The sequence below is a fragment of the Hyla sarda genome, chromosome 2 (genome assembly GCF_029499605.1).
Source record: "Hyla sarda isolate aHylSar1 chromosome 2, aHylSar1.hap1, whole genome shotgun sequence".
NCBI classification, from domain to species: domain Eukaryota; kingdom Metazoa; phylum Chordata; class Amphibia; order Anura; family Hylidae; genus Hyla; species Hyla sarda.
Window position 1 is genome coordinate 30156696 of NC_079190.1, and position 27990 is coordinate 30184685.

Consider the following 27990-nt stretch of genomic DNA (forward strand, 5'->3'; position numbering starts at 1 on the left):
AATTAACATAGTCACATGATCGAAGGTCCTGTGACGCTAACAAGTATACTATACATTATATTAAATATACATTATTAAATATGTACATAGAAACATTATAGAATTAGAGTAGAAGAGAAGCGACTAGGGGCTGTCCCACCTGGAGGACCCTACCTGAGCGTAGTAACTCTGACTTTGGGGACCACCATACAAGGTACGGTATGCAATACGGTACCGGGACACCACACATGTAAAGGCAGCCTATAGAGGTCCTTCAGCGGCGGATTCGCAGCAAAATACGTGCGGAAAATCCGCTCGTCTGAACGTACCTTTAGGGTACGTTCACACGAGCGCATCCCCAGCACCTATTACGCTGCGGATCCGCTGCTGAAGGACCGCTGTATGCTGCCTTTACATGTGCCTGCTCGGAGTGGAAATACACCGCTATGAGCAGACACACTGAAGCGAAGTGCAAGTCACTGTGCATAAGCGGTGTACTCACACACATCGCGGCCACTCCCCCTACTCTATGAGCTAGGCCGAGAGCTGCCGCGATGTGCGAGTATACTGTGCATGCGCACGGCAACTCACACATCGCAGTGTGTCTGCTCGTAGAGGCAGATTGCCGCTCTGAGCAGGCACCTGTAAAGGCAGCATACAGCGGTCCTTCAGCAGCGGATCTGCAGCGTAATACGCTGTTATCCGCTCGTGTGAACGTACCCTTAGACTTCTGCTGCAGATTCTGTGAAGAAAACCAATGTAAACATACTGTAGCCTTAGGCTTCCAAATTATTTTTCTGTTGTATTATGCTAAGCAGAGCCCTAAGGGTATGTTCACATCATGTCAACAAGGTCATCATGGATCTGCAAGATAATCTGACGACTGAATTCATCCATTTTCTGCTGTGGATCTTCAGTTTGATATGCAAAATAGCATCAATAAAAGGGGGAACTCCGGACAAATTTTTTTTTCTCAATATACCCAGAATGCTGGCATTAAAAAAATAAGCCAGGACTTGCCCCCCACCGCACCCCCGTTGCCTATGGTATTGTGGTCCCGGTCTCTTCAGCTTGGCAAACCGCTGGCCACAACTGCAATGTTGCATGTCGAGTCCCAGAAGCAAGAAGAAGATCACAGCAGAGACTGGGATGGCGATACCGGGGGAGCGGTGGGAGGTAAGTCCTGGTTTAATGCCGGCAGCCTTGGCATATTGTTGATCAAAAGATTTTGACCAGATGACCCCTTTAATTCCATACTTTCAAAATGGCCTTCTTTTGACCTAAAGTATCCCTGCTTTTGACCTAATCCCCCCCATCTTTCTGTGGCATTGTTCAAATGGCAGAATTTCCAAGCGGAATCCGGAGATAAATTCCCGGAAACATCTGCTGCGGTAATTTACATTGACATGTCAATTCTTTCTGTGGAATCAGTTTGGTAATGTATTGCCGTTTATGGAGCGGCGCATTTCCAAACAGTCCTAGCGCTGGCATGTTCTGACGGTGTCTGCTGTCAGCAGACATTCAGTTGCGTAAAGATAACCTTTGCTTCCTAAGACTGTATTTCACACTACGGAATTTCCGACCGGAATTCTGCTCAGAAATTTCCGTCGGAAATTCCTCTGCATGAGGGTAACATGCAGGTGAATGGGTTTACCGTTAACCTATTCACACTGCGGAATTTCCTGGTCGGAAATAATATCCAACAGAAAATGTTGTCAAAATATTCCCCGAAACATTGAATATGCTCAATGTTCTGACGGGATCTGCACCACAGACATTGGCAGGCATATTCAAAGATTGATTTATTTTTTGCACGTTTATTCTTTTACGTTAATTATTAATTTACTTGGGATTCTCAAAGACCCCCCCCCCCCCTTTTTTTTGAATGCATGGTTAAAAAAAATTTCGCCACACTTTTTAGATTTTTTGCACCAAAAAGTTACAATTCTGCTCCATTTTTGCCGAACTCTGTGCCAAAATTGCAAACCAGGAAAAAAAAAAACAGGAGGGGCAAGCTATATCTGAGTTAGAAAAAACGAAGTTGCAAAAATAAAAATGGCCTGGTCTTTAAAGGGGTAGTCCAGTGGTGAAAAACTTATCCCCTATCCTAAGGATAGGGGATAAGTTTGAGATCGCGGGGGGTCCGACCGCTGGGGCCCCCTGCGATCTCTCTGTACGGGGCCCCGGCTCTCCGCCGAGATAGCGGGTGTCGACCCCCGCACGAAGTGGCGGCCGACACGCCCCCTCAATACATCTCTATGGCAGAGCCGGAGATTGCCGAAGGCAGCGCTTCGGCTCTGCCATAGAGTTGTATTGAGGGGGCGTGTCGGCCGCCGCCTCGTGCGGAGGTCGACACGCCCCCTTCCCGCCGGCTGTCGGGGCTCCGTACAGGAGATCTCGGGGGGCCCCAATGGTCGGACCCCCCGCGATCTCAAACTTATCCCCTATCCTTAGGATAGGGGATAAGTTGCTCACCACTGAATCACCACTGGACTACTCCTTTAAGGTCAAAATGGGCTTGTCCTTAAAGGGGTACTCCACCCTTAAACATCTTATCCCCTATCCAAAGGATAGGGGATAAGATGTCAGATCGCTGCGGTCCCGCTGCTGGGGACCCCTGGCATCCCCGCTGCGGCACCGCGCTATTATTACAGCACAGAGCGAGTTCGCTCTGCACGTAATGATGGGCAGTACAGGGGCCGGAGCATCATAGTCAGGGAGAGAGAAGCGGCCTTCCCCCATCCCCGGTGGAATAATTACCTGAGTCGGGTCCGCGCTGCTCCAGGCCTCCGTCGTGCGTCCCCGGCGTCATTGCTATGTGCTGAACGGCGCGGCACATGACGTCAGAGCGCCGCGCCGTGCATAGCAACGACGCTGGGGACGCGCGACGGAGGCCTGGAGCAGCGCGGACCCGACTCAGGTAATTATGCCACCGGGGATGGGGGGAGGCAACGGGGCAGCGGCGCCGGCAATGGGTGCCGCTGCCCCTTCTCTCCCCCTGGCTGTCACCGATAACCAGGGGGTGAAAAGGGCCGACAGCAGCGCTCTAGACCCCAGGAAAGGCAGGGGGAGAGAAGCGGGCAGCGACGGCCTCTCTCCCCCTGCCTTTCCTGGGGGTATATCGGGGTATACACGCGCACACACGCACCCTCATTTTATCATGGATATTTGGGTAAAAAACTTTTTTTTAAACTTTTTTGGTAAAATGAGGGTGCGTGTTATAGGCCGGTGCGTGGTATACCCCGATAAATACGGTACTTTTATATGTAAGGATTTGCTTTATCTGTATTAGTTATCTACTTATTTTTCTTTAATCCTCATTTTTTTCCCAATTTTTGGACGACATTTTGGTGGCTTCAGAACCAATTACCAGGTTACCATAGAGTTATGGTCTCAAACGGCTGTCCGGGCATGCTGGGAGTTGTAGTTTTGCAACATCTGAAGGTCCGCAGGTTGAAGATCCCTGTCCTATACTTTACATTGTATTTGGTTCAGAATCTTTATTTTCTAGATTTTTATCCTATAACATTAGGTGCGTCTTATATGACGAAAAATACGGTAAATTGTCTACACAGCCTTTGAAAATATATAGTAAAGCCTCAAATTACGTTGACACGCCCACTTTAGCAGTTTTGACGTGAACTGTGCAAACCTTCCAGAAAACCAACACACACAGTTTTGAATATATATCGGGTATTTTTCGTGCCAAAATTTTGGCGCAAAAAATAATAATTTTTTTTACAGTGACAAGCTTTGAATATCCCCCTCATTGCCGTTTATCGAGACAGCAATGTCCGTTTGGTCCTAGAGCCGACTGCAGTCCTAGCGCCAGAGATTCTCAGTGTGAATCCGGCCTTAATGTCCCTAATCCATCTTTTTTTTTTTCTATAAATACATTTGCTATAGTTCTCTAGAATGTTTCTGTCTGGGTTCTAACTGCATATAAGACTCCATCTTCATTATTCGATGAAATTTAGAATTAAAAAAAGTTTCTATAGACAGATTTTTTGTTGCCATATGTAAATGATTAAAGGGGTAGTCCAGTGGTGAAAAACGTATTCCCTATCCTAAGGACAGGGGATAAGTTTGAGATCGCGGGGGGTCCGACCGCTGGGGCCCCCTGCGATCTCTCTGTATGGGGGCCAGGCTCTCCGGCCAGATAGCGGGTGTCGACCCCCGCACGAAGCGGCGGCCAACACGCCCCCTCAATACATCTCTATGGCAGAGCCGGAGATTGCCGAAGGCAGCGCTTCGGCTCTGCCATAGAGTTGTATTGAGGGGGTGTGTCGGCCGCCGCTTCGTGCGGAGGTCGACACGCCCCCTTCCCGTGGACTGTCGGGGCCCCGTACAGGAGATCGCAGGGGCCCCAGCGGTCGGACCCCCCGCGATCTCAAACTTATCCCCTATCCTTAGGATAGGGGATAAGTTGTTCACCACTGGGTTCACCACTTGACTACTCCTTTAAGTATATACAGTGATCCCTCAACTTACAATGGCCCTAACATACAAAAGTTTCAACATACAATTGTGGCCCTCATTTACTATTCTAAACTCGACTTGCTTTGTCGGGTTTTTTTGTCTGCGACACGATGCGCCAGTCTGCGACACGATGCGACATTTTTTCCCAGACGGACCCGATGTGGATTCTCCCAAACCGGAAGAAGGGGCGTAACCCGACATTTCTGAGCTTTCCCACGTATTTATAAAGCTTTCCAACCCGAATTTGTTCAATTGTTGTGGATTTTTTCCTGACAACTCAGAGGAGTTGGTAACCAAGCCAAATAAGACGCACATGCGACAAACAGGATGCGACATAATAATAAATACCAGGGGAAAAAAGCAATCGGGTAAGAAAGCAACATAGACTTACAACCCGATTTTCTAAGTAAATGAGGGCCTGTCTTTTCTGGACCATTGTAACTTGAAACCAGACTCAACATACAATGCTACAGACAGTGCAGACCTGTGAAACGTGTCACAACCGGAGGAACTGACCAATCAGAATGGGCATTCACTGGTAAATCACCTCTATTACTGAAGTGCATGCACTGAGAGTGTCTAGTAGCGCCCCCTACAGTACAGGGAGGTATTACATGTTCTGTACTACTCCTTACCTGTGCCAGGGTTAGCTGCTCCTTTTGGAGACCAAATAAGTGAGGCTCCATTTGGGACACTGTGTGTACTGTATAGAACCCTGAAGAAGCTCCTGTCCTCTACATAAACCATTGTTTCCCAACCAGGGTGCCTCCAGCTGTTGCAAAACTACAACTCCCAGCATGCCCGGACAGCCAACGGCTGTCCGGGCATGCTGGGAGTTGTAGTTTTGAAACAGCTGGAGGCACCCTGGTTGGGAAACACTGACATAGACAGTGATTTACAGCTCCCAGCAGATCTTTATTACTTTTATATGTAAGGATTTGCTTTATCTGTATTAGTTATCTACTTATTTTTCTTTAATCCTCATTTTTTTCCCAATTTTTGGACGACATTTTGGTGGCTTCAGAACCAATTACCAGGTTACCATAGAGTTATGGTCTCAAATTACAATTATTTCAACATACAATGGTCGTCCTGGAACCAATTAATATTGTAACTTGAGGGACCACTGTACCTGCATGTAGATAACAATAGAAAGGTGGACCTTATATACAATAAACGTGTGTGTAACCAGGTTTTACCCCATATAACGGCAACTCGTTATACAAGGGAAAATAACGTTTCTCCACCGCGTCCAGATATTCTCCCGAGTATCCGCAATAGGGCAGAAAATGAGTTTTTAGAAATGTCCCTGGCAGTATAATAATCAGGCCCAAGTATTCATGGGGGTATGCGGCATCGCAACGTCAAGGCGTCCTGGGCTGTATTGACGCTCAGGGATATCGCTGCTTTTGGGCCTGATCGAGATTTCAGTGGTGACATCGGCCACGCCACGGCTGTCAATCGTGCTAAAGTAAGAGTGATTTTGTGGAAGTGTTTTAATTTTGCGCATCTACTTTATTGTAATCTAAATTAGCTTCATCATATTCCTTGTTGCGCACTTCCAGGGGGCGCGGTTATCAGATACACTGGTTGGTACTAACTTGTGATAACATTATGTTTTTGCGCAAATGTACTCCAGCTGGCACAGGCAATGTAATAAATTTTGCGCGGCAACTGGGAAAACCGCAGATTTTGCATTGTCCTAACAAAGGACTAATTGATTCATTTCATTTAGAAAAATTTAAATAAAAGTAGTTTTTAACCTCTTAAGGACCCAGGACGTATGGGTACGTCCCAGGTCCCGGTCCTGCGATATAACGTGGGGTCACACGGTGACCTTGCACCATATCGCGGCGGGCCCGGCGTCATAATGAAGCCGGGACCCGCCTCTAATAGAGCGCGGCACTGATCGCGGTGCAGCGCGCTATTAACCCTTTAGCCGTGCGCTCAAAGCTGAGCCGCGCGGCTAAAAACGAAAGTGAAAGTTGCCGGTTAGCTCAGGGAGCTGTTCGGGATCGCTGCGGTATAATCGCGGCATCCCGAACAGCTGTACTACAGGAGGAAGGTCTCTTACCTTCCTTCCTGCTGTCCGATCGCCGATTGAATGCTTCAAGCCTGAGATCCAGGCTTGAGCATTCAATCGCCGAAAACACTGATTGATCCATTCCTATGGGGATGGATCAATCAGTGTAAAAGATCAGTAAATGCAATGTTATAGCGCCCCCTATAGGAGCTATAATATTGCATAAGAAAAGTGTAAAAAAATCATTAACCCTTTCAATTATCCCTTCCCCTAATAAAAGTTTGAATCACCCGGCATTTCCAAGAATAAAAAAAAACAGTGTAAATAAAAATAAACATATGTGGTATCTCCGCGTGCGGAAATGTCCGAATTATAAAAATATACCGCTTTTTAAACCGCACGTTCAATGGCGTACGCGCAAAAAAAAAAAAAATGGAAAAAGCCCGGGTCCTTAAGGGGTTAAAAAAATGATGCGCTAATGATACTTGCCCCCCTCCCATGTACAAGTTACAATTAAATTGATTTATATTTTTTCACTGAAAATATAGTAAAATAATATGAAGATTAATACAATTACTATCATCATCATCATCTACACAGATTTTATGACTTTTGATTTTAATATTATTATTATTGACAATCTCAGGCACTGCGAACCCATTACGCATGCGCAAAGAGCACACAGGGCTTTCAAGCCGCTACCATAGCAACTGCGTTGCGAACTCTATGGTGGCGTTCTCGCCCCCAACATCGACTCTATGGTCGAGCATGGTGCAACGGACTCTACCTGGAGTAAAGAGTGGGCGTGTCTCGGTGTCACTTCCCGTGCCAGTCATTAGGACGCCACGCCCACTTCCGCTCTCCAGCTCTTTCCTTTGTAGCTCCACACTTCCCGCTGCCTGGCTCGGTATTGGCGGCTGGTTTGAAGAGCGGAAGTGACGGTCGGTGTATAGGGAAGCAGCCGTTGTAGTGTCGGTATATGCCCAGGGAGGAGAGCGGAGGACCGGCGGCTGCACACAGGTATGGACGTCCTAAAGCCGGATAAAGCGTTATATGAAATATCTAAGTATATGTATATAATGACGTACATCAGATTTACCCCGCCCCCCTGTGGTCAGATGTGGGAACTGCATGATATGTATAGATCTTTTACAGAACATTTGTTATTGTTGTGTTTAATCCATTCAAATGTCTTAGTGAAACTACAAGTCTCAGCATAGCCTGCTGCATGTTGGGACTTGTAGTTCCACACCTGTCATAGGTATCAGACAACCGCTAGCAGCTCTGGCTCTGCTTCATAGGCAGAAAAATATAGAAATTACAATAATTGTGCACATTTTGGGGATTTCTGTTTATATTCTGCAGTTTTTGCCAGATGGTGGACCACCAGCTGTTGCAAAACTACAACTCCCAGCATGCCCGGACAGCCGTTGGCTGTCCGGGCATGCTGGGAGTTGTTGTTTTGCAATGGCTGGAGGATTACATTTTGGAGAATTTACTAGTTACCATGGTAACATGTTAAAAATGGGAGGTCACATGTTATCTAATGACCTCACCCTCCAGAACCCTCTTGTTATTTGAGTTCCTTAAAAGCAGTACTCCACTAAAACATTTTTTTTTAATCAACTGGTGCCAGAAAGTTAGACAGATTTGTAAATTACTTCTATAAAAAAAAAAAGCTTAATCCTTCCAGTACTTATTAGCTGCTATTTGCTCCACAGGAATTTATTTTCTGTCTGACCTCAGTGCTCTCTGCTGACACCTCTGTCCATTGTAGGAACTGTCCAGAAAAGGAGAAAATCCCCATAGCAAACCTCTCCTGCTCTGGACAGTTCCTAAAATGGACAGAGGTGTCAGCAGAGAGCACTGTGGTCAGACAGAAAGGAAATTCAAAAAGAAAAGAACTTCCTGTGGAGCATATAGCAGCTATTGAGTACTGGAAGGATTAAGATTGAAGCAAAAAAAAAAACAAACACAATTCTTTATATGAAAGGGGTATTCCAGGATAAACTTTTATATATATATATATATATATATATATATATATATATATATATATATATTGATTAACATTTTTTAATAGAAGTAATCTACAAATCTGTTTATCTTTCTGGAGCCAGTTGAATATATATATATATATATATATATATATATATATATATATATATTCAACTGGCTCCAGAAAGATAAACAGATTTGTAGATTACTTCTATTAAAAATGTTAATCCTTCCAATAATTATCAGCTGTGAAGTTGAGTTGTTCTTTTCTGTCTGGCAGTGTCTTCAGTGCTCTCTGCTGACACCTCTGTCTGTCTCATGAACTGCACATAAAAGACGTCTTGCTATGGGGATTTGCTTCTTCTCTGGACAGGTCCCGAGACAGGTGTCATCAGAGAACACTTAGACAGAAAAAAAAACAACTCAACTTCAGCAGCTCATAAGTACTGAAAGGATTAAGATTTTTTTAATAGAAGTAATTTACAAATCTAAATATAATGTAAATATAAAGCTAAGCTAAATATAACTTGGATAAGACTTAAAGGACAACTGTAGTGCAAGACTTTTATATATGTCTGTGCCCGGGCTGCAAAAATAAACAAAATAAACTTTAACTCGCCTTCCTACGTGACCCTGTCGGTCCGGTACCGGCCTCACGGTCCAGCGGTGCGAACCTCATTCAACTTGCTGGGGACGGAGACGTCACAGAGCTGTCGGCGTATCACCGGCCACAGAGATGTCCCGCCCCGGCCGGTGATAGGCTGAGCCCACTGTCATGTAAGAAGCCGGCTAGCGCTAGAGCTCCTTACATCGCTGCGGCCGGTGATACGCCGACAGCTCTGTGACGTCTCCGTCCCCAGCAAGTTGAATGAGGTTCGCACCGCTGGACCGTGAGGCCGGTACCGGACCGACAGGGTCACGTAGGAAGGCGAGTTAAAGTTTATTTTGTTTATTTTTGCAGCCCGGGCACAGACATATATAAAAGTCTTGCACTACAGTTGTCCTTTAATGTGTATGTTTTAATTGCTGTAATGTCAGTGTATATATAATATAAAATATATGTACTTACAATCTGTGAGGGGGGCATCTTCTAATACCAGATATCACTCCCTTTTGTTTTGCCATTTATATGTTGTTTAATACTGTATTTATTTCGGTTTGTTGGTCCGGAGAGTGAAAAGTAAAAAGCAGAATCTTATTTTTTGTTATTGAGTTATGTGAATGTATTCTATTTTGCTATATATATATATATATATATATATATATATATATATATATATATATATATTTTTTTTTTTTTACAAAATAATTACCAGGAGAGAGAGCATATTTCTTCTATGTATTCATTCATACTCCATTCATTCCCAGTTACACTTACCAGTACGGTACATGAACTACAGTCACAGAATTATCTCACAGATTGTAAGAACATATATTTTATATTATATATATATATATATATATATATATATATATATATATATATATATACTGACATAACAGCAATTATAATATACACATTAAGTCCTATCTGAGCGCTGAAATACATTATATTTATTTTTTTATATACCCCATGTGGTGTGGTTGTCAGGGGATCCACCCGTATTTTTTGCTGCTATAGGCAACCCCTTCCAGTAGCGCGTGTATATACATAATACTATAATTTACAAATCTGTTTAACTTTCTGGAGCCATTTGAGATATATATTTGTTTTTTTCCTGGATAACCCCTTTAATGCCAAAATGGTGAAAGAGGAGAAAAAAAAAAAAAAAAAAAAAAAAAAAAGCTATGTTCTGGTTTATAGGTGTAAAGAACCATAAAGAAGAAATCTTACAAGATATTGCAGTTATGGGCCAAATTAGATTTGCTGAATGAAAGATTATCCCGTTTGTCAACCTTTTTTTTAAATATTTTGCTCAGGGTGCTTTAAAAATGAAAGTATACCAGTCCTATTTTATTGTTCAGGGTGTCAGGGCTGAGACCCCCACTAATCAGGAGAAGGAGCCGAGAGAAGCGGGAGCACGCCATCTTGTCTTGCTGCTTCATTATAGGTCTATGGGGCAGCGAGACAAAGATCGCCGAGACTCGGGATATGTTCACACGATGGAATTTACTTGTGAAATAGGGCAGGAGAGTTTCACATGGAGATTCCACAGCAGCAGAGTCTCATTGATTTTAATGGGATTCTGCCGCACTGTTCACATGGAATTCAGATTCTGTTGTCCGCAGAAAGAATAGACATATCTATTCTTTCTGCGGAGTCCATGCAGAAATGCATTGCTGTCTATGAGACTGCGCATTCCTGAGCGGTCCTAGCTCCCGCATGTTCTGCCACCACTCCACAGTCTTGGGAATGTCCACACAGAAAGAGGGTATAAATCTCTCAGCACTCAGACCCTGACCAATCAAAACCTTTGCCATGTGCCAAATTTTTTTTTAGTCCTAGCCGTGCTCCATTGCAGGAAGTGCCCGTCAGCCAATCAGTGAGTGAGGCATGCACTGGTCAGTGATTGGCTGACAGGCATTTCCTGCAGGGACAACGCATCTGGGGAAGCATAGGGAGCAGTGGATCAGGTTCGCTAAGTGTGGTTATGTTTTGATTTTTATAGAACCCGAGCCAAATATTATAATTTTTTTTTTTTTTTTTTTACCTCTTGTTTTTTTTTTTTTTTTTTTTGAATTAGGAATGGAAGTAAACATAAAGGACTTTGGGGAAGATTTATCAAAACATTTCAGGAGGAAAAGTTGCTGAGTTGCCCATAGCAACCAATCAGATCACTACTTTCATTTTTTTAAAAGGCCTGTGAAAAATGAAAGTAGCGATCTGATTGGTTGCTATGGGCAACTCAGCAACTTTTCCTCCAGACAGGTTTTGATAAATCTCCCCAATCATTTCTGTAGAGTTGTGTAGATCAATATTGGTGACAGCAATAACAACCAATCAGAATGAAGCATTTAGCTTATTACAAGGTAATAGAACCCGGTGATATATGTTGGAGCACGCTCAATAAAAATCCCAATGTTAAAGCTGTCACGCCCCCTCCAATAGACTTGCATTGAGGGGGTGGGGCTATGACGTCACAAGCTCCCCAGCACCGTCCAGCGTTTGGAACAGTTTGTTCCAAACGCTGAGCAGCGGAGTACCCCTTTTAAAGGGGTACTCCGGTAGAAAACTTTTTTCAAATCAACTGGTGCCAGAAAGTTATACAGATTTGTAAATTACTTTTATATAAAAATCTTAACCCTTCCAGTACTTATCAGATGCTGTATACTACAGAGGAAGTTGTGTAGTCCTTTCCAGTCTGACCACAGTGCTCTCTGCTGACACCTCTGTCCATGTCAGGAACTGTCCAGAGTAGGAGCAAATCCCCATAGCAAACCTCTCCTGCTTTGGACAGTTCCTGACATGGACAGAGGTGTCAGCAGAGAGCACTGTGGTCAGAAAGAAAAGAACTACACAACTTCCTCTAGGGCATACAGCAGCTGATAAGTACTGGAAGGATTAAGATTTTAGATAGAAGTAATTTACAAATCTTTTAAACTTTCTTGCAGCAGTTTAGACCCCTAAAATGGTGCATGTCTTCACAACTACTCTTTTGCTGCTGAAAATGTCCCTCAGCAATTTCCTATTGTGCAGCATCTACACTTCAGAAATACCAAGATGGAAGGAGTGTTATATAATACATTTGGCGGTCCACCATTGGCGCGCTCCTGCTCTGATAATCTGCAAGTATACAGAAATGACAAAAGTTAAGTTTGCTGTTATACGTTGGGACCGTTGACTTTTATAGTGCGGCTGGATGTGACATGTACTGTTCTATATTTACAGCACACATGGCTGATGTCTGATTTACGCTGAAAACATGAAACGCAAAGTGGCCAAAGTGAGCACCCTGAGGGCGAGCCCCAATGAAGAGGCTTCAGTATTAAAGCAAGAACGGGAGAGAAGGAGGAAGCTACGTCTGCAACAGGTACCGGGGATCACCAACCGCTGGCTTCCTGCGAGGCCGGGTTCACACCACGTATTTACAATACAGTTCCCGTCCGTATACATTTTCAATTTGAAAACCATACGGAACCGTATTGAAAACCGTACGCATTGACTCTCCATTGAAAACCGTATTCCAAAAGATGCATCAGGTTGTGTCCATTTTGCATCCTGTACGGTTTTGTCGTTTTTTTTTTTCCAGTACCCAAAACTGTTGCCTACCATGGTTTTTGGGCCGGGTGAAAAACTGTATTGAAACGTGTACGTTTTTAATTTTTTTTAACATGAGAGTCAATGGGAACCGTATAGGACCGTATGTGCGAACGGTTCCATCTGGTTTTCACCATACGATTTTTTTTACTTTGCACGGTTTTTTATCTTGGAATTTCAATCAAACATGTGAAACTTTATTCATAATGGAGTGAAAAGTTTAAAAACTAAATGCACTCTGGTCCATTTTTATTATTATTTTTTTAACCCTATGTGCCTGGGCTACCAAGTGAAACAAAACAAACTTTAACTCACCTTCCTACTTTCCCCCGTTGCGCTGATATCGATGTCCCGTTCTCTGGTCCCCGACTTCTTCCGCTTCCTGTAAGTCGAAGAGTCACGTGACGCTCAGCGTATCACCGGCCACAGGGAACGGGGTGCAACGATAGTGCAACGGGGAAACTTAGGACGGTGAGTTAAAGTTTGTTTTTGTTTTGCTTGGCAGCCTGGGCACAGTGGGTTAAAAAAAAAAACGCACCAGAGTACTCCTTTTAAAAACGCATGCAACCAGACATCATTTTTTAAACTGTATATGGATTCAAATTTGTACACACGTTTTGAGGAATCCGTTTTATCAGAAACCTGATACGGTAACTGTATTACAAAAACATGGTGTGAATGCAGGCGCGACGTCACTGATGCCTTGCTGGGCACTTGCTTCCGCCCTCACATCGTCTATGCAGCGCTCCTGTCAGGAGCGCGCATAGATGATCTGCCAATAGCACTGCAGGCAGCTCTGGGGTCTCCTCCTCCCTGTTTAGCTGTGCATGCGCCGGCCTGCCGTGCACGTTGAAAAACTACAACTTCCAGTATGCCCATACAGCTGTCAGGGCATGCTTGCTGTTGTAGTTTTTCAGCAGCTGGAGGCACTGTTTGAGAAACACTCGTGTAATCAGGGTGCCTCCAGCTGCTGCAAAACTACAACTCCCAGCATGGCCTGAAAGCTGATGACTGTATGGTCATGCTGGGAGTTGTATAAAGTATTATAAGACCTCAGATCAGTCTTGCCTATCCGAAGGATCAGCGCAGCAATGAGTGCGCACGCTGCCTCCGGACAGGGTAACGGGGCCACGCGCGAGGCTAGTCGAGCTGGCCAATGCGCGCAGCCCCAGCTATCAGCGTGCTCGCTCTCGCCTGTTTGACAGGCAGGAGCGAGCACCGCAGTGACTGAATTTCGACTCATTTGCCGGGCTGAAATGAATCGAAATTCTGTAGTGACGTCAGATGGAGGTTTACACATGTCAGACAAGACAGGCATGATGCATTTCTGGGAGTAACCCTTTAGTCATTAGCCCTTATGACTAAAGGGGTAACCCACCAAAGCCTGTCTGGGCTTATTTGTCAAGTGTATCCTCCCCTTTTCATCTGGATTTGCAATAAGTATAAATGGACTATTGGGGCTCTGGATTCTTCTGCATCTCATAGTCCTGTATAGTAGTCATAGATCATTGATATAGAACAGTGTTTGCCAACCAGGGTGCCTCCAGCTGTTGCAAAACTACAACTCCCAGACAGCCTTTGGCTGGGTATTCTGGGAGTTGTAGTTTTGCAACAGCTGGAGGCACCCTGGTTGGGAAACACTGATATAGAAGGATAGTAGTCAGACCAGATCTAGAGGGGTGATCTCTAGTTGCTGAGGCATATGAGGACATGCGCACAAACACACATGGATGGATAGAAGTATACATGCTGATAAAAATGAACAAATGGATGGCAATGAGAATACATACAAACCTAGATGGAGACATTTGAGACTACCTACATTCATACAAAGATGTAGATACATGTATAAATAAAGAGATATGGGGGAACGTGCATGAATGGAGGTGAGAATACATATACAGATGGGTATGAGGATAAATACAAACAGATGTAGGCATATAAGAATACATAAATACATAGATGGAGTATACATATGTAAATAGAGATGTGAGGGTACATATATGAATGGGGATGTGTATACGTACATGCACACATGGATGGAGATGAAAATACATATGTACATAGATAAAGGCATTTGAGTATACATAGGACATATAGACATGTGGATATGTAAAAAGAGGAAGAGATGTGAATACATGTATGGGTGGGGATGTGAGTACATACAAAAATAGAAGCATTTTAGAAAACATATATATATACATAGATGGAGATGTGAATATATAAGTACAGTGGGATCTCTCTCTGGACTTCCTCCTTATGCTGTGACTGGTTTACACTCATCTCCTCCTCCTCCTTATGCTGTGACTGGTTTACACTCATCTCCTCCTCCTCCTTATGCTGTGACTGGTTTACACTCATCTCCTCCTCCTCCTTATGCTGTGACTGGTTTACACTCGTCTCCTCCTCCTCCTCCTTATGCTGTGACTGGTTTACACTCGTCTCCTCCTCCTCCTCCTTATGCTGTGACTGGTTTACACTCGTCTCCTCCTCCTCCTCCTTATGCTGTGACTGGTTTACACTCGTCTCCTCCTCCTCCTCCTTATGCTGTGACTGGTTTACACTCGTCTCCTCCTCCTCCTCCTTATGCTGTGACTGGTTTACACTCGTCTCCTCCTCCTCCTCCTCCTTATGCTGTGACTGGTTTACACTCATCTCCTCCTCCTCCTTATGCTGTGACTGGTTTACACTCATCTCCTCCTCCTCCTCCTTATACTGTGACTGGTTTACACTCATCTCCTCCTCCTCAGTTTTGAACCTATTTTGGTTTCTGATCTTTCCAGGTCAGAGAACAGGAAAAGTTCATCGCTCAGCAGATCCGCCGAGATGTTAAGGAAAGAAAAGATCAACAACTCCAGCAACTTGCCGAAGACCTGAGAGCCAAATGGGAAGCCGCCCAGGCCGAGAAGATCCAAGCCTTGGAAAAGATCTACCTGTGCACACTGAACGCCATCGGGGAAGGACACAGACAGGCCAAGGAAAACGTACGGCATTGAACTTAAAGGGGATATCAGCACAAAAAAAAAGTGCTCAAAAACTCAGCTTGTACTCGAGTACATACAGTATAAGCACTGTAGGTGTCCCTGGAATAAAATGAATTGGAGATGAGCGAACTTACAGTAAATTCGATTTGTCACGAACTTCTCGGCTCTGCAGTTGATGACTTGTCCTGCATAAATTAGTTCAGCTTTCAGGTGCTCCGTGGGCTGGAAAAGGTGGATACAGTCCTAGGAGACTCTTTCCTAGGAATGTATCCACCTTTTCCAGCCCACCGGAGCACCTGAAGGCTGAACTAATTTACGCAGGATAAGTCTTCAACTGCCGAGCCGAGAAGTTCGTGACGAATCGAATTTACTGTAAGTTCGCTCATCTCTAATATGAATATTACAAAGATGATCAGGCTGACCATTGCATTCATCACATGAAAAGCCCTGGTGTACCCGACCATGCTGGTTATTGTAGTTCTCCAGCAGACTCGAGAGCTCAAGCGTTTTACATCTGCCTGTTTCTTATTTCATCACTGATCCTACAGAAGCAGCTACTTAAGCCACCTAAGAACCTTTCCTTGTAATCCCTCCCTCTTCTAGGCTTAGGCTAAATCCTGTTTTTGCAGACAAGGGATTAATTTGCCACATCTCGCTCTGGAAGCGGCAGCAGGAGACAACTTTGTTTTTTATTAGTTTTATCCATAATATATTCCAGCTCTGTGAGGAGTATTGAGGTGACTGCCATCGGAGTGTGACCATCTGTCATGGATGTCACTTTATAGAGCAGTGTTTCCCAACTGGGGTGCCTCCAGCTGTTGCAAAACTACAACTCCCAGCATGCCCGGACAGCCTTTGGCTGTCGGGGCATGCTGGGAGTTGTAGTTTTGCAACAGCTGGAGGCAACTTGGTTGGGAAACTTTGTTATAGAGCAATGCTGATCTGCTTAGCGGAGTGTATTATTGGAAGTTTCCATTAACCTGGTACGGAATGATCCGGAAATATTACACATCTTGAATAGTCTGGTGTCAGGTGACAGTCCGGCACATCGTGCTGGAACAGGATGTTGCATAAAACAATTGCAGTTATCTGTTGTCTGCATGCAGCATGCAACCTCTTCTACTCCAAGATACGATGTCTCACTAAAACTAGTTGCACGCTGTGAGCTTTAGGGTACGTTCAGACGAGCGTATTTACAGTGCATATGTCGCTGCGGATCCGCCGCTGAAGGACCTCTGTATGCTGCCTTTACATGTGCCTGCTCGGAGCGGCAATATGCCACTATGAGCAGGCACACTGCGAGTCGCCGCTCGCATGTGCAGTATACTCGCACATCGTGGCATTGAGCAAGGGGAGCAGACGCAATGTGTGCGAGTACACCGCGCATGCGCGGCGACTCGCACATCGCTTCAGTGTGTCTGCTCATAGCGGCGTATTGCCACTCTGAGCAGGCACATGTAAAGGCAGCATACAGAGGTCCTTAAGCGGTGGATCCGCATCGTAAAATACGCTGTAAATCTGGTCGTCTGAACGTACTCTTAAAGGGCTACTCTGGTGTAAAACTTTTTTTATTTTTTTTATTTTAACTTTTTTTAAATGAACTGGTGCCAGAAAGTTACAGATTTGTAAATTACTTTTATAAAAAAAAAAAAAAAAATCTTAATCCTTTTAGTACTTTTTAGCAGCTGAATACTACAGAGGAAATTTTAACTTTTTGAAATTTCTTTCAGTCCTCTCTGCTGACACCTCTGTCCGTGTCAGGAACTGTCCAGAGCAGCTTAGATTTGCTATGGGGATTTTCTCCTGCTCTGGACAGTTCCTAATACCGGCATTGGGTGTCAGCAGAGAGCACTGTGGACAAGACAAAAAAAGAAATAAAAAAATAAAGATTTTCCTCTGTAGCAAACAGCTGCTAAGAAGTACTGAAAGGATTAAGATTTTTTAATAGAAGTAATTTACTAATCTGTTTAATTTTCTGACACCAGTTCATTTTAAAAAAATGAGACCCCTTTAAAGCGTAACTCCAATGTTGGTCTAGCGGCAGGATACCTGTTTATATCTCCGTAGCCCGGAACTTGCCTTAGGGTGCATGCACACCACGTTTTTGCAATACAGTTCCCATATAAGATTTTTGCTGAAAAACAGATTCCTCAAAACGGACTAAACTGTATCAAAACGTGTGTACAAATTTCAACCTGTATACGGTTTGAAAAATGATGTCCGGTTGCATCCGTATTTTAAGGAAAAAACGTATATGTTTTTAACTTTTCACTCCATTTTGAATGAAGTTTCACTTGTTTGATTGAAATTCCAAGAAAAAAAACTGTGCAAAGTCAAAAAACGTATGGTGAAAACCGGATGGAACTGTACGCACATACAGTTCTGTACGGATCCCATTGACTCCCATGTTAAAAAAAAAATAAAAATAAATTAATAAAATGTAACTTGTTTTAATACAGTTTTTCACCTGGACCAAAAAACGTGGTAGACTACGGTTTTGGGTACGGGTTAAAAACCGGACAAAACCGTAAGACACAAAACGGACACAGCCAGATGATGCGTTTGACATACGGTTTACAATATTAAGTCAAAGCATACGGTTTTCTATACAGTTCTGTACGGTTTTTAACTTGAACCGTATACGTGAACTGTATAACAAAAACATGGTGTGTACGCAGCCTTAGACTGAAGCAATCGGGATACGGATTTACCAAATCTGATTGCTTTAGTCTTATGCTTTGGGCTACGAAGTTGCCGATAGATTTAAACAGGTAACCTGACGCTGGACCTCTATCGGATATACGCTTTCACAGTTGATTGTTTTCTCTGTCCCTCCCCTCTCCACAGGATATGCCATAAATGTCCTCTGGGACCCCCACCTATTTTGTGATTGAGGTCTCTCAAGATAATCCCACATCTATGGGATATATTGCAAGGATGTAGTTAAAGGGGTTCTCCACCATGAGGTGATTTTAGTATGTACCTGGCAGGCAGTAATAGACCCGTTTTGGGAAGGATCTGCACTTGTCTTGGGGCTAAATGGCTATGTTGTGAGATTACCATAATACTCTGGCTAGCTTTTTGTGAACTGGTATTTCCTGTTTGAGTTTTTATTTTTTGCCTACAAATCCCCTAATTCATTTTCCTCCCTCCCACACATCAGCCACCCCACCCATTGAAACATAAATGAGCTGCATCCATTCAAAAGACCTGTGGTTTTCAATCGGTGCCTACAGCTGTTGCATTAGTTGCATATTTTTCCCTTCACCCATTGAAGCAGACAGGCTCCCTGTCATCAGCTGACTAGTGAGTCAGGTCTCGGCCGCATTGCAACCTGGGAATAATCTGAGACAAGAGTCATTTTGTATGCTGTCAAAAATATAGTGGGTTGAAAATCACAGAAGAATTGTAAGAAAACCGTCACACACAGTTACAGACACTATATTGTGAACTACACTAACTTTACAGCCCCTGTAGCATAGTCAAATAAAAAAGATTCCTTGTTCGTGGTTGGTGTGGTCCGCAAGGTAGGTACCTGCTTCTTCTTCCTTAGCTGCCTGTATCTCTTTCCTCTGACTCTCTCTCTTTCCTGTATTCCTTTTTCTTATCCTCACCTTTTCATCACTTCTTCCCCAACCGTACGTCCCCTTGCATAGAGACCCATGGTGACATCTCTTTCTGACATGACCAGAATAGCTGTTGCTTCACATTATACTTAGAAATGGAATATAAGGTCGCGTGAGACAAATAGCGGAAAGATAATGTCTCATATACATGTTTGCACAAGTATAGCGGGTTGACCCGGGAAGTTTTTCCTTTCTTTTCTTTTTTCTGTATTGTATGTGATATTGCAATATTTCAATAAAACTTTACTTTTGAAAAAAAAAAAAAAAAAAAAAAAAGATTCCTTGTATACCCCTTTAACTCCTGTCGTCATTCCTGTTTTGTTGTGTGTTTATTATATAATAATAATAATTTTTTTTTTTTTTTTTTTTTTTTTTATCAAGGAGCCGGATTTGAAGGCAATTGAAAAGGCAGCGGCTACAAATAAGGAAAAAGCTGAGAAGAGACACAGAGAGGCATTGAAAGAGTTAAAACAACACAGAGAGAGGCAGCTCAGAACACAGTCCTGGTAAGAGCCCATGTTGTGCATCGTATGGTGTTGGACTAAGACTATGCTGGCCGTATGCTAGGTCACCTGACTGATCTCTCCCGATTTCCCTCTTACACACACACACACGCACACACACACACACACACACACGCTTAGTATTATGTATTGTGAAGGGGTTAAGCCACAGCGACAATTTACCTGCTTAATGCATCTGCAGCTTAGTTGAGCTTTTGTTATGCACTAGTGTAGTGTTTCCCAACCAAGGTGCCTCCAGTTGTTGTAAAACTACAACTCCCAGCATGCCTGGACAGCCGAAGGCTGTCCAGGCATGCTGGGAGTTGTAGTTTTACAACAGTTGGAAGCACAGTGGTTGGAAAACACTGCACTAGGCCATTTTATTCCTCCTGTAGCAGGTTACTATACAATGGGGGAGATTTATCAAAGGATTTAGACTGGTTTTTCATGTCTAAATTTGTCGCACAGAATGTCGCAGTCTAAATATGTGCGACTTTTCTGCGACTTTTGCTGTAGAGGATTTTTAGAACATGATGCATGCAAGTCTATTTTAGACGGAAATGCATTGGAAAATGCATTGGTGCTGAATTTATCAAGTGCGACTTTTGTGCGACAAGTCGCATCTGCCCAAAATACGCTGAAATGTCAGACCATGTTGGAGCAGGTCTAAATGCAGTTTAAGCTGTAGACCCTGAAGTCTGAGCACAGAATTTATCAAGGGCTGTGAGACCTTTGATAAATGAGGAGCACAATAGACAGGAGACTACCACATACACTGGTCTATAAGCATACCCAGAATAGACTAGATTAGGAAATGTCCCCCAATGTGTGGTAAAAAGGTGGCATTACCTAGAATGCAAATTCACATGAAATTGTTATACAGTACGGCTGCGTTCACACGGCCATCTAGACCCGTCCCGCTCTTCTCCCGTCAAAAATAAAAACGTACTTAAAAAAAAAAATAAAATAAAAAAAAAGACAATAACTGATGCAAGCGGATGTTATCTGTTTAGATCCGTTATTCAGTTAATAAACAAAAAACATTTTTTTTTCCGTTCGGAGCATGGTAAGAAGTAAAAACTGATCAAAAAAACGATGCAAACAGATGCCATTAAAGGCTCATCCATTTTCCATAGACTTCAATGTTAAATTTACTGTAGCCGTTTTTTCTTCCGTTTTACTGCATGCGCAGTCTTTTCTCCCGTTAAAAAAAAAAAAAAAAAAAAAAAAAAAAAAAAGGAAATAAGCGCAGACAAGTGCAAACGGATGTGAAAGGATTGTAAAAAACAAAACAAAACAAAAAAAAATACATTAACATCAATGGGATTATTTTACAACCATTTCTAATCCATTTACAAGCAGCAGCAATGGGGAAAAAAAAGGGGGACAGACGGCCGTGTGAATGCACCCTAAGGGTATATGGGAAATTACAGCTCTGAAGAATGGTGGAGAACAGTAACACAGCATATAATGTTGTAATGTCTTATAGATTTTTTTTTTGTTATGCTGTTTTTCTGTTTGTGTAATTCTCTAATCCTGACCAATGCTGTAAGAGGTTTTCCAATCTAGAACAAAGTCTGCTGAGTATTTATAGATTTCAATAGAAATGGCTACTTCAGGCCTTTTTATAAGAAAAAAAAAATATCTTAACCCTTGCTTTTTGCTTCTACATAAAACAACCTTCTCCACTAGGGTGAGCATAATGTCCTTCATACCTCCTTCTGCATTTCATTGTGTTGAATAGGAAAGAAACCTCTTCACCGCGCCCTCATTCTGTTTTTCTTCTACATTCTCTCAGGCATATTAAAGCACGCAATAAAGCACTTGAAGTAGAAAGGGAACGCGCTGCAAAAATCGCCAGTCTTCCCCCTCCTCCACCGGATCCCATTCAGGTAAATCTGTTAAAGTATAACACGACCTGGGTCAATTTGGCTTTTTTTGTTGATGCCCAAACACCCCAAAAAGGGTCTCTGACTCCGTTGGATCACGACGGATCACATTGACTTGAATGGGGTCCGATGGGGATACACTAGTATAGCAGAGAAAAAAATAGTGCATGAAAAAAAAAATAATAATATATATACTGCTCAAAAATTAAAGGGAACACTTAAACAACACAATGTAACTCCAAGTCAATGACACTTCTGTGAAATCACACTGTCCACTCAGGAAGAAACACTGATTGACAATCAATTTCACATGATGTTGTGCAAATGGAACAGACAACAGGTGGAAATTATAGGCAATTAGCAAGACACCCCCAATAAAGGAGTGGTTCTGCAGGTGGTGACCACAGACCACTTCCTCAGTTCCTATGCTTCCTGGCTGATGTTTTGGTCACTTTTGAATGCTGGCGGTGCTTTCACTCTAGTGGTAGCATGAGACGGAGTCTACAACCCACACAAGTGGCTCAGGTAGTGCAGCTCATCCAGGATGGCACATCACTGCGAGCTGTGGCAAGAAGGTTTGCTGTGTCTGTCAGCGTAGTGTCCAGAGCATGGAGGCGCTACCAGGAGACTGGCCAGTACATGAGGAGACCGTAGGAGGGCAACAACCCAGCAGCAGGACCGCTACCTCCGCCTTTGTGCAAATTCGCCACTGGCGCCCTGTGCTCTTCACAGATGAAAGCAGGTTCACACTGAGCACATGTGACAGACATGACAGAGTCTGGAGACGCCGTGGAGAACGTTCTGCTGCCTGCAACATCCTCCACCATGACAGGTTTGGTGGCGGGTCAGTAATGGTGTGTGGTGGCATTTATTTGGGGGGGGCGTACAGCCCTCCATGTGCTTGCCAGAGGTAGCCTGACTGCCATTAAATACCAAGATGAGATCATATGCTGGTGCGGTTGGCCCTGGGTTTCTCCTAATCCAAGACAAAGCTAGACCTCATGTGGCTGGAGTGTGTCAGCAGTTCCTGCAAGAGGAAGACATTGGTGCTATGGACTGGCCCGCCCGTTCCCCAGATCTGAATCCGATTGAGCACATCTGGGACATCATGTCTTCCTCCATCCACCACAGACTGTCCAGGAGTTGGCGGATGCTTTAGTCCAGGTCTGGGAGGACATCCCTCAGGAGACCCTCCTCCACCTCATCAGGAGCATGCCCAGGCGTTGTAGGGAGGTCATACGGGCACGTGGAGGCCACACACTCTACTGAGCCTCATTGTGACTTTTTTTTTAAAGGACATTACATAAAGTTGGATCAGCCTGTAGTGCGGTTTTCCACTATGATTTTGAGTGTAACTCCATATGCAGACCTCCATGGGTTGACAAATTTGATTTCCATTGATAATGTTTGTGTCCCCCCCCCCCCTCCCAAAAAAAAAAAAAATTCCAGTTGTTACAATGGATTTGCCGACAGAGCCCCATATAGCGGAGTTTGGGTGTTGGATGTTTGGATTCTAAGTTTGCCAATTTATAACAATAGGACTCAATGAGCAACACATGCCACTGTGTGGTGATTCCTATACACACATTTAATCAGTTTAGCTGAGCGTTCATGTGTACTGAACATGGAGACGAGAGTAAGCATCTGTCAGATACCTATGGTGGTGGACTATTTGCAAAGAGGTTGTGTGTTAAAATCTTACATGCCTGATTTTTTTTTTCCACCAACATTATCTTCCAGCAGGCCCCAATATACATTAGATGTCCAGTCTGATTTAATATCAAAGCGTTTGGCAGAGTTGTCCTATGTTTTAGGGTTTTATAGGAGAGAGCATCACTTAGGCGTGGTGCCTGCATGTTGACTGTTGTTTTTGCTTTTGTACCCTTTTGCTTTTATCACTATGTAGGTCTGTATGATAATAGGAAATAGCGGATTATAGATTTTTTTTTATTTAATTCCTTATTTATTTAAGGTAAACTTACTTGACGTTCCATAAATGTATGATCATTGGAGGTCAGACCTCACTTTGACACCATTCTTGGTGGAGAAGTAGTTTAATACACGCAAAATCATTCTCCATTACAGTAATTTAAAGAACAGTATGAAATTCTCTGCACTGGGACCAAACTATGTAGGTGGGGGACTCGGTAGTCCGACACCCGCATCTGAAACTTCGGCATAGCTTTTTTTATTCCCATAAATCTCATGCTGCAGAACCATAAATAACCTTTGTGGAGAATTCTGTATGAAATAACCTAAAAAAAAAACACTCTGAACTTTCTTTTGTCTACAAAACAGAATATCGAAGTTGCAAAGAGTCTCCCACTAGTAAAGGTCTGCAATGTCGACAGCTTCTCCTCCTCGCACTACCACTTACCTGAAGCCTATGTGGACCGAGAAATAGATACGGAGCAGGTGAGAAAGTGTAATTATCGTTTAAAAAAAAAATTATCTTTAATATGTTCTAGAGCAGTGGTCTCAAACTGTGGTCCTCCAGATGTTGCAAAACTTCAACTCCCAGCATACCCGGACAGCCAACGGCTGTCCGGACATGCTGGGAGCTGAAGTTTTGCAACATCTGGAGAGCCACAATTTGAGACCACTGTTCTAGAGGTATGTGAAAAGTTGTGATCAGTCAGGGTCAGAGTGTTCTAGTGATGCAGTCTAAGCAGTTTCTCTAAAACGAGAGTCACTACACACGTGCGCACAGTTCCACCCCTGCACTGTTCACCAACAATAACTGCACTTGCAGGCAGGAGCAAGCAATTGGCAGAGCCTTTCTGCTCAAAGTGCCCACCTAGTGCCTAATTCACTTACAGAAGGCTATTGGGTTAGACTTTAGGGGTAAAGGTTGAGCTAAGGGGTTGGGTAACCCCTAACCCTATACTCCGCCCCCCCTCCCGCCCCTTATTATTGACATGGTCACGTAGCACAGAGGCAGGAGAAGAACCCATTTAGTGTTCTCTTCTCCTGGCTCATTCTGAACTTTCAGACCCAACCAGTCAAAACTTTTGACATGTCTTTACAACATTAAACCATCAAAAATTGCCAATATGACTAAGCCATAGCCGGTTTCCCATAACAATGTTCACCATCAGAAAAAAAAACTACTAGAGTATTTACTCAGAATAGAAAGTATTTTATTCTATTAAAACATAAGTGCAACACACACATTTAAAAGCAAAAAGATAGAAAATTTTAAATCTTTATTTAAAATTTTCTATCTTTTTGCTTTTAAATGTGTGTTGCACTTATGTTTTAATAAAATAAAATACTAGAGTATTTACTCAAAATAGAAAGTAGTTGTTTTTTTCTGATGGTGAGTATATGTCTTTACAACATATTTAAGATTTTAAGTGACCGTGTCCATTCCATGTTCTGGGACAGCAGTAAGCACTGGTGAAAATTCATTATCCCTCATCCATATTTGTTGCATTCCAGACTGATGCCCGCACTGCAGCTGAAGAGGAAGAGAAGAGACTGAATATGCTTCAACAAGAAGAGGAACGTGAGCGGCGAGAACAGATGGAGAAAGCAAGCCTCCGGGGATCTCATGCTTTAAAGATGGTGCAGCTGGCTCAGGTTAGAACCCCACATGCAGGTTGCAAAAAATGTGAATTTCAAGACTGATTTCACTTTATGGAGATCTTCCATTCGATCTCTAGGACAGGGACAGGCTAATGAAAGAATTGGAACAAATGCAGCAAGAGGACCTGTCCAGACGCCGACAGATCGTAGCAAAGATGCCGCAGCAGTTGTTTGAGCCAGTGTACCGCCGGACTGAGATCAGGGAGGAATGGCAAAGGGACCTGGAGACTGCATTTGAGGACATGTATACAAGAAATGCAAGTAAGGGTTTGTCATTTCTTTTTACAGCTTTAGCATATGCTAAAGAACACGATATAGTGGCCCAATAGACATGTTGATGGTATATGTCAGGGAATACACCCAAGGTATACATCCAATGTGGCTAAAAATCTGATATGAGCACAATATAAGAGTAAATTTAGTCCCCCCCTCCCCCCCCCTTTTTTTTTTTTTATATATATTAAATGTTTTTTTTTTTCAGCAACATATTCCATCCATCTATATATAAGGACACATAGAATAATCCAAAATCTTTAGCCCATTACACTCCCCACCCTGACAACCCGCCCCGTACGACCGACTCCCAGGAAATAAATTTTGTCCCCCTTTAACACTCCAACTAACACTCTCTCTGACCAGTGGAAATCAGTGATGCATCTTAAAGAAGTCTCCACAGCCGCGCGTCATGACCCCCACCACTCCCCCTCCATATAGCTTTATGGAAAAGCCGTTCAGCTATCTTCGCCTCTCCCATAGGTGGCGCGGTGGCTCCCGCTTCGGGGGCGGGGGTCATGACGCGCTGCTGTGGAGGAGAGCCGGGGCTCCATACAAGAGATCGCGGGGGGCCCCAGCGGTTCGACCCTCCGCGATCTAAAACTTATCACCTATCATGCGGATTTTATTTATACCCTCCTACAGAGCCTGAGTTAATCAGTTTAAGCTTAGTGTCTGCAGGAGATGGACACTGGTCTGGAGTTCTCCCCAGACCTGGTCTAACTTTATTATTTTTCTAGATTAGGGACGTTTAGTTTCTTATTTCCTTTTATTTTCTGTTTTCAGGTGGGGACTCGGGAACATAGCGTTCACTGTTTCCCCATCTGCGATTTGAGGGGGCACAGACATCGTGGATGTACTGTCAACCCCCTCTCGCCAACGGTCAGCGCCTGAGGTTGTACCTCACGGGTCCGGGTCCCCCACTTTTCCCTGCTGGTCTCGCTTTTTACAGCCCGGCATGATGCAGGTGATTAAAAGCTGGCTGAAGACTTCACCAGAAGACTTCATTAGGCAAGTTCTTCTAAGGGGAGTATTCCCCCCCCCCCCCCTTTTCTTACAGGTTGGGGATTTGCAACCTCTGGAGACCCCCTGTTTTAGTCCCACTCCTCTTTATTATTAGCTAATGTGTGGACTTCTGAGGTGGCTCTGCTCTTCCCCCCTCTTACTATCTAGGCAGGGGCTTCCTATTACTTTATTAGGGGGCTGGTGGTCAGTGGTGTAGGACTGTTAGCTCCTCTCTGGACGCCAGTGTTTTAACGTTTGCAGTTCTGTATTTTCTACAGCAGCTGCGGCTGCCGTCTCATTCTGCCTATTTCCTGTGCTCCGGCCGCATCGTTTGCCGATGTGTTCGGGGCACAGTTTACTTTCACTTTCTCGACATCGTTCCTCTCACAGCGGGGTTCGCGCTCTGTGAGTGCAGAGGCGTGAAATCACTACAGCCAATGGGAACATGCAGGGGAGCTTTTGGACCAATCGGAGGCGCCCCAGTCTAACCCGGCCCCTCTCTTCTCATTGGTCCTGCTGCCCCTGCTTCTCTCTCTCTATCACAGCAGCTGGCTGGTAGGGTACACGGACGCTGATGAGACTGTTTGTTTTATGTTACTCATGTCCGAGCCCAGAACTGTTCCTCCCTCCATCCTGGAAATCAGATAACCGTTCAGGCCGCTTTGTGGCCAAGGAGGGCACCCGCAAACCCACCTCTGCCTGAAGGGACCCCCCACCCGCGGATTTTTCTCGCTTGGGAAGTCGTCTGTTGCTCTTCTGGGATGTCTGGACCACGCTTGTGCAGGACTCCTGGGTCAGAGATGTGGTATCCAACGGTTACCGGATAGTTTGCCTCTCTTTCAATGGATCGTTATTTTCCTTTCCCGAGCCCCACGGTCTCCCTCTCTGGCAAAGGCCTTTTGGGGTGTACTTCAGTCCCTCCTCTTTCAAGGGGTCATTGTCCCGGTTCCTCCCAAGGAACGCTTTCGAGGTTTTTATTCCAACCTCTTTGTAGTTCCCAAGAAAGGGGGCTCAGTACGCCCCATCTTAGATCTAAAGCTCCTCAACCGGCATCTCCTCCTGCGTCACTTCCGCTTGGAGGGGGGGGGGGGGGGGGTGTTTTGCGAGACCGGACAGTCCAGGGCCTTTGGTCTCCCAGAGAGACACTCTTCCCGATCAACATCTTGGAACTGAGGGCTATCTACCTTTGCCTGTTACATTGGGAGATCCTTCTCCAGGGCCGCCCAGTTCGGGTCCAGTCAGACAACTCTACTGCGGTGGTGTACATCAATCACCAGGGTGGCACTCAGCTTGGAGGCAATGGCCGAGGTTTCCAGGATTCTTCTCTGGGCGGAACTGAGGGTTCCGGCCATCTCGGCAATTCACTGCGACCTCTGGGGAACTCCAGATGTGGACCTCTTTGCATTCCGCCACAAACCCTATTTGTGTCGAAGTCTCAGGACCCC

At 44.2% G+C, this 27990-nt stretch overlaps 1 protein-coding gene across 6 annotated transcripts in view; it reads left to right on the top strand.

Moving 5' to 3' along the window:
• CEP295 (centrosomal protein 295) overlaps positions 1-27990 on the top strand; it is a 121495-nt gene that overhangs the window by 35531 nt on the left and 57974 nt on the right. For 2 of the 6 annotated variants that reach the window (XM_056561455.1, XM_056561459.1), the window contains exons 1-8: positions 7269-7501; positions 12309-12450; positions 15461-15661; positions 19669-19793; positions 21589-21682; positions 23978-24094; positions 25121-25261; positions 25345-25528. In XM_056561455.1, coding sequence (XP_056417430.1) covers positions 12343-12450; positions 15461-15661; positions 19669-19793; positions 21589-21682; positions 23978-24094; positions 25121-25261; positions 25345-25528 — 970 coding nt within the window. In that variant the 5' untranslated portion in view covers positions 7269-7501; positions 12309-12342. Of the gene's footprint in view, positions 1-7268; positions 7502-12031; positions 12229-12308; positions 12451-15460; positions 15662-19668; positions 19794-21588; positions 21683-23977; positions 24095-25120; positions 25262-25344; positions 25529-27990 lie in introns of those variants that run through there. The other 4 variants (XM_056561458.1, XM_056561456.1, XM_056561457.1 and 1 more) reach the window with 3 other exon arrangements.